The sequence below is a fragment of the Octodon degus genome, unplaced genomic scaffold (assembly GCF_000260255.1).
Source record: "Octodon degus isolate 3935 unplaced genomic scaffold, OctDeg1.0 scaffold00050, whole genome shotgun sequence".
Classification (NCBI taxonomy): Eukaryota; Metazoa; Chordata; class Mammalia; order Rodentia; family Octodontidae; genus Octodon; species Octodon degus.
Genome location: NW_004524626.1, coordinates 2,540,494 through 2,548,158, shown reverse-complemented (window position 1 = coordinate 2,548,158; position 7,665 = coordinate 2,540,494). Strand labels below are relative to the sequence as shown.

At 45.0% G+C, this 7,665-nt stretch overlaps 1 protein-coding gene across 1 annotated transcript in view; it reads right to left on the bottom strand.

The window, feature by feature from the left end:
• Positions 1-5,197, bottom strand: part of LOC101589795 (serum paraoxonase/lactonase 3) — a 35,010-nt gene extending 29,813 nt beyond the window's left edge. The window contains exons 1-2 of the mRNA XM_004632877.2: positions 4,867-5,197; positions 3,384-3,454 (exon numbers count right to left, since the gene is read on the bottom strand). Of these exons, the coding sequence (XP_004632934.2) occupies positions 3,384-3,454; positions 4,867-5,111 (316 nt within the window). The 5' untranslated portion in view covers positions 5,112-5,197. The remainder of the gene's footprint in view (positions 1-3,383; positions 3,455-4,866) is intronic.
• Positions 5,198-7,665: the final 2,468 nt, after the last annotated feature.

Genomic DNA, 7,665 nt, shown 5'->3' with positions numbered 1-7,665 from the left:
GTCTCGTGAGCAACGTCTCATGAGATGTCTTTGCTTAAATCTCTAATCTGCCTTGTTTTTACAAGGCTTTACTTAGCAATATTCTAGCTGCTTACATGTTGTGTTCTTTGCTGTCATGATACTTATCTGCCAAAGTTTCTGCAACAAAAATGTATTGTCAGTAGATAAGACAAGTGGAGTTACACAACAGGGAGTACAAGAGCTTGGAAGAAAATCACTGTGTTGCCTAATCTAGGTTTGCCTCCCATTAGTTCTGGAGCAGTGAGCAAACAGCTCCATTTTCTGTGATCAACTCACCGACCTGCAGAGCACCCCCCTTACCAATCAGTCATAAGAATAACTTCAGAGTTGCAAGAGACTCAATATCACACCTTTGTCAAGGAGGTGTTTTCCTTTTAGATGTACGTCAGTATTGTCTTAGCGACAAATGACCCAGGATCACTGTAACTTGTTTGGCTCTTCAGACAGAAAATGGAATTCTGACAATAGACAATGGAAAAAAAATGGTAGCTTTTCCTCCTGCTCCTAGCCAGCTTACAATTATTTGTTATTCTCCTTAAACTACTTGCAATATTAACACTAGTTTTAGCTTCTCAAATTTAGCTGAGCTATGCAGCTTGAGAGGCTTTAGCAGTTATGTGTCTGATTGTCCTGCAGCTGATGGGAGATACACATGCAGTACGTATGAACATCACCCCACAAAACAGTAAGCAAGTCAGTAAATGTCATACAACCTATATTTTTCCCAGTCAAGTTCTGTCCTTCTCGGATCTACCTGTCCCTCTCCACATGCTGACAAATGACCCAGGACCACGTTAACTTGTTTGGCTCTTCAGACATAAAATGGAATTTCGACAAAAAGAAAAAAACATGCTAGCTTTTCCTTCTACTCTTAGTCAGCTTCAATCTGAGTCATCCCTGGGCCTTTCAGTTAGGATTATACAATGGTACTGGCTGACAGGGCTTTAAGTCAAGCAGAAGGTTTAATTACCACTGCCAGGACTGTGCAGCCCCTTTGATTTTGACAATTCCACCACTTCTGTGTCATACGAGGTCCTGGTGTAAGCTGCAAGGTCCAGACTCTAAGCTCACCTGCAAGCTTTCTTCTGAGGCTCTGTCCCCTATACCACAGAATGCTGGCAGACAGTGGGGATGGGTTCCTTGCTATTTAAAGAAATCCATATGTTCTTATTCCTTCCCATAAGAAGCCCTTGAAGACTCAGGCTTTTAAAAAGGAAGGCCAGGAAGAAGGTTGAGTTCCATTCTTTCTGCATACCAGCTGGCTGAAGAGACTACCTCCAAGTCTAGGAAGCACAAGGTCTGAGTTATTCCTTTTTAGAAGAAGAGGGGCTGGAGAAGTAGAAGACCAAATTCAAATAGCTCCTTTTCATTTGTTTCAAAAATACAGCAAGAAAAAGTTACAAATTCCTGTCAGAAAAGGTCTCCTGTTATACATTAAGAAGAAACTCAGAATCGTATTAAGTGCTAGGGTGTGTACACTCAGAGTGAAAGAGAGCGCACTGCTAACTACAGAACAAAGCACAGAGCAGGTGGTGTGGCGAGCCAGACCCTGACAGAGTTGTGAGAGTCTAGAGGAAGGAGAGGAGCAGTGACTGATGTCAGTCCTCAGAGAGTGGGGGCTCCATGGAGAGTATTTCATAAGCAGAGGGGAGAAAGTCCTAGAACACATTGCTAGGACAGTGAACAGAATCACACCTGATTTTTGTTTTATTTTTTTCAGGTAACTATGTCAGGAAGAGTTGAAGGCTTGGAGTCCAGGTAAACAGTATGGTAGTGACTCCTATGTGAAGTCAGCCCTGGGGTGGGGGCAGTGGACACAGAGGAGACTGAGGTCTCCTGAAAATCTCAGGCAAAGCAGGAAGGACAAGAGGAACTGCTTATGGGTTTTGAATTAGCCTCTTGTGGGTGGGAAACCACACACAGGATGAGTGTAAGACAGCTGGGTGCAGGTTAGGGCTTGTGAGGCAAAATGACCAGAGTTACAGAGCAGACTTAAGCTAATACAAAGTTACTCTTTAACTGGTGGGGAAAGAAGCACTGAAGCTTGAAAAGTTGGGAAACTGACCGAAACTTTGGATCATTTTTTAAAAATCGAAGTAGGTTGGTCAAGCATTGGCCATGACTCATCCACATGGCTGACACTGAGGGAGGATCTACAAAGTGCAGTACAGGGTTACAGGATAAATCCTGAGGGGACTTGACCGACCTTATCCGATACAAAAGTTAGATTTCTTGTTGTATAGTTCTTGCTTTATCTTGGTCTTAACCATCCAGCAGAAAAGTATAAAAATGAGGTATATGAAATAAAGCCATATTAATATGCTGAGCTGTAAAAGGCTCTAGTCAACAACTTCTGTGGACAACCCACTATTATTGTGGACTACTGGGCTGTGCTTGATTGTTTTGCTGAATTCAAGCACCTATAATATTTAGATGCCAATAGAATACCCATCTCTGACAGGACTGAACTGGAGAGGGGGGATACAGAGGAAGGACCATTTTGTATTTGTATATACAGAATAGTTAAGATAGATGTACGGCTGCTTTCCCTTGGTTCAGTGAGAGGAAGAATTTGTAGTAGTAGTGTTTGGATGGGATGTCCTGGCTGCTTTTTATGCTGTGGATGACCTCTGAGAAGATAATAAAGTGCAATGTATTAATTATTGAAAATGTCCTATTAAATCAGCTTGGAAAGTGTCTCACTGATATTTGTTTCTAAATAAAATAAATAAATAGATAAAAATGAAAAATAAAAATCTAAGTAGGCTGTGAAGTTTGGATGGGTAAAAGCTAAATGAAATACCTCTTAATATTGCACTAACTGGCCGGGGAGATGGCTCAGTGGAATAAGTGCTTCCCGGGCAAGTGCAAGGGTCTGAGTTCAATCCCTGGTTCCATTAAAAAAAAATCAATAATATTGCACTAACCGTTAAAAGAATTAATACTTGGAGCCACCAATGTTGTCAAGAAAAGGGAGGGTGGTAAAAAGGGCAAAAAAGGAAGAAAGAAAAGAAGGGGAAAAAGAGAAAGAAAAGAAGACAAGAAACAGAAGACAGGGAAGAGATGAAGTATCACGGATGAAAGAGGAGGAGAAGTTAAGGAAGGAGTGGCCAAGGGACGGCCAATGCCAGTCTTCACGATGGGGACACATGTAGGGAAATGGACTGAGAAAGAGCCAGAGATCCAGCCTTCAGGAGACTCCTGGAGACCTTGTGTGGCAGAGCTCAAGTGAAGTGGACAGGGCAAAAGTCACCCAGGAGGGTCACAAAGACAAGAGGCCATGAGATCCACTTCGCAGTTCAGTTAGGTGGATGGTAATGGACAAGGTATACTGGCCCCTCTTGGCGCTGATACCTACGTACCGAGTTCCTCAATAAGGTGGCAATTCTGGGGCTCTACTGGCTCTACTTCTCGAGATGCATTCATTTTCTCTCTGTAGAAATTAAAAAAAAAAGAACCACAGGGCTCAAGGTATCACATTATAATCAATATCTAAACACACTCTTCAGTGAGCCCATGTTGGCTAACTCTATCCTCATTGTCCACACTATGTGCAGGAAGTACTTGCATAAGCTGACTTCACTTTCGTTGCTAAAACACTGTAACATGAAAGGACTATACGTGCAAAATATTTTCCTGTCCGGATGAAAGACACTTTTCACAGTACAAATAAGTAAACAATTTAATGAATTTAAGTTCCTCAAAGAACTTTATTTAGTTTTCTGAAGCAAAGCCAATCATAAAGCTGAATTTCTTCCCTTCACTGCTGTCATCTTGCTTTGTGACTTGCCTCAAATAACTGCGTCCCCAAATTTCCAGGGTGTTAGAAAAGCTAAATCCTGCAGCTTTTGCTTTATTATGTTTATATTTTGACCTACTTTGCAAACACATACATTCATTACATTAACCACTATTTAAACAATTGGTGAATTTTACTTTTCAGTGAATGTTCTTATTTGTACCATGAAACAGTCTTATAAATATTATGTGTAATTTAGAAGTTTTATGAAACTGTAGTCAAGAGGCTGGGACTTACCCTTCAATCACTTATAAAAACACCCAGGAGGGCTGTGGGTGGTTCTCAGTGGCAGGATGCTTTCGCAGTTGGCCCTCTGCCCAAACCTGCCCCTCCCAAACCATAAATCTTATTTTTACTATTTTATGGTCCCGTCACTTGGTTTCACTGGGTGCAAATGTAACGATAATCAGTTTCGTGATGAACTAGAGAGATTGCCAACAGGCATCAGGGAGCTCAAAGGATTCTAGACGTGGAGTCTCCGGGACAGAGCAAGGAATGAACACAGCTCAGAGACAGCGAAGGCAAACGAAGACTTCAGCCCGCCTCAGGAGTGTCTACCCCTCCTCAAGGTCCTTCTGTCTAGCCCAGGGCTGACTTTTCTGGGACACTGCTAGGACGCTCAGGATTCACCGCAGGATCTTCCACCTGAAAAGGTCAAGTCCTTCCAAAATGCAAGTTGCCACCTGCAGACTGCAGCTCCTTTCCTGCTCTTCCCTCCGGCTTGGGGTCTGTAGCCCGTATTTGTCGCTGACTAGGCCAGCATTCAGGGGCAGCCTGGTCCCCCTCCTGCGAGCCCAGCGCCTCCAAAGCTCCTGTTGTTTCCACAAGCAGAAAGTTGAAGGCAGCTTGGAGAGGGGGACAGATGTGACCCTCCGAAAGAAGAGGTGGCCACCCCTACCCTTGTTCCAAGAAAGTAACCAGCCACCCAGCTGTCCCTCCCTGAAAGTGGATCTCGGAAACAGTTCGGGCCGCTGGAGCAAGGTCCCAGCCACACCTTCTCCCTCGCGGGAGAGAGCCGAGCACGGCCCCTGGAGAGGGCCACTTACCTGATCCTCACAAACCTCTGCCCCAACAAGGCCAGGCTTATCCCCAGCAGAGTCAGCGCCGTCAGCTTCCCCATTGTCTGTCTCCTCGCCCCGCGGCCACTGCAGCACCTCGCTCTAGGTTCTGGGGCTGGCGCCGCCCCCGCCGGCCTCCCGGGGCAGCTTGCTGCCAGCAGCCACGGCAAGGTCACCTGCAAGGTCGTGGGGACCGGTTTCCCGGGGACTGGTTTCCCGGGGAAAGGTTTCATGGGGAGTCTCCCTCGGAAACTTTCACACTGGCTTCTAAGGCTACTTTCTGCACTCAGAGTTCAAAAGCACCTATCAGCGGGGACCTATGCTCCGCTGCAGTCTCCCCTCCTTCTCCCGCTCTGGTTCCCTTTCTTCCTCCCCCTCCCCTTTCTTTCTCTCCTTCCTCCCTCTCACCTTGTCTCCCAAAGGTTCGTTTACAGCTAGAGTTTGGCAAGAACGTACCAGTTGATGGACCTGGACTAAGTTTGCTTCTAAAGTCTAGTTCCCAGAGAGACCGAGGGCAGGGTAAGCTAAGAAGCCAGATTTCATAGCCTGAGATTTGGGTTTCTGGCTGGCCCGCAAGTTTTCACTTTCACTCACCCTTCTTTACAATCTGAGACTCGAAACTTGGTCTTCAGGCTGCTGAAGACCTGCCTGCCCTCAGAGAACTCAGAAAAAGGGAACAAACAGAAACAGGAAGATGAGCCCAGGGGATAAAGTGCACTCGGAAATCCTAGCCCAGAGCTGAGACTTCATGGGGTGTATAGATCAGTTGGTGTGATAGTCTTATTAATCATTTTCAGAGAACATTTGCTCTTGCACTTTGTATTCATTGGATCTTAATACCGCTCAGAGAATATGTGTAAAGAGCTCATATTCTCCTCCACCTCTGAACTTTGAGATGACTGTCGGGCAGCAGGCCTTGGCTACGGGCCATGTGGCTCTGTTAGGAAGCCAGAGTCCATCGGTGTCACAAAAGGGGTTTGTTGGCACTGAAAGAGCAGACAAATTCAAGTCCATTTATAACTGCCTCCTTAATCCTTAGAAATTACCTATAGCCCTGGGCCTCTCTTTCCTTATGTGTATAGTTGGGCTTTTTAAAAGAGCTAACATGGAACAAAGTAGTGCCTGTCCAAACAGTAAGTAGGACAATGTTCACATCTAATTAGTCCAACACCATCCATGACCAAAATGCCACTCAGAGGCATGCAGAAGGCCCATATGATGTAATCTAATTGTATGAAAAAGGAATGACATATTACACCCAGGCACAAAAATGACACAGGCATAAGAGGAGTGACTTCAGGAGCAGAAGGGTGAGGTCATGGTTGGGGGAGGTCAGTGAGTGTGGGGGAAGCCCTTGTTTTTATTGTATGATGTGATTTTTTGATGACTTTAAGCCATTTATCGTGATGGAATTTTAACTCTAAAATGTTTTAATTAAAAATGATTGTTCATATCAGTGATTCTTGCTTAGAAAAAGAAGTGGTGATGGAGAAAGAGAGTACCAAGAAGTCAGAAGAGAATATGAGTACATGGCTTCATTACACTGTTCTTTAAAAAGAGGATACAGATTTCAGACCATTAGGAAATACCATCCTATCTCATAAGGAGCAAGGTATGGAGCCTGATATGAATAAGCAGATGTCCTTGTATATATCTTGAGCTGCTTAGAGGACAAAAAAGCCAGAAGACCACAGAGGTATATTACTTCAGGAAGATGATGTGTTCAAGTTGAAATAAAATTCTCACTTCCATTCTGAGGATGCACCTAATGTGCAGTTGCATGGAAAATGTCTGATACCTTGTTTAGTTACTACCTGTACCCCACTATGGAGAATGTCCACCACCAGCTGCCGCCATCACCCAAGACCTCAGGTACAGGCCACAGGGTGCATCTAGTCACCTGTGCTTGATGTAGTCGGCAGCAAGGAGTGCCAGGGACCTTGTGCACATTTCAATATCGTGGTGCTAAGGGAATGGGAAGAGTTTCAGAGGGTCACACTGCCACAGAGATCCTTTCCAGACAAATCTACAGGAACTCTTCTGAGGATCCTTCACTGATGTGCTCTAGCCCCTCGGTGACTGGTTTGGATTACACATCTAAAACATATTGTGATGTTGGAGTCAGTATGAACTTGGTAGACTGTATGAGCAGGAAAAGGGTCAGTGGAGCAGAAGGGCAGTGTGGCTTGTAGGAAGAGGGCTGGGGCATCTGTTGACACTGGGAAACTGAAACAGCAATAAAGCCTGTTCAGGAGATGGGTAAAGCAGTGGCTCTTGAACTTCAGCAAGACTAGGAGTTGCGTCCTGTATCCAGAGGTTCTGCTTTGTTAGATTGGGGATAGAGTTTGAGAATTCACACCTCTCGAAAGTTCACAGGAAACATACTATTCAAATGATCCCTGATTTGACCCAGAGCACAGACCCGGTGTGTGAGTGAGACCACCTGGATTTCGCCGGATCCTGAATTGACCGATAGCCTAGGATCAGTGTGGAACTCTTCAGCAGAACTCCCTGCAAAGAGACTAGAGGCAAGACCCATCCAGCTGATTCAGAAACAGAACATCTTGCCAGAGTGGCACAGGGGGTTCACCTCCAAGGGTTGCAACAGGAAGAAGTGGAGCACAGCAACCAGATTCAAGCCATACCCACTTGGATGAGTGTGAACTTGGTAGATCTGGACCTGGTGCTAAGGTAATAACTCTATCTAAGCTCTACACCAAAGATCAAAAGACAGTGCTGTAGAAAATGACAAAGAGAAGGAACAAAATGCAGTCTCAGGCCCCGAGC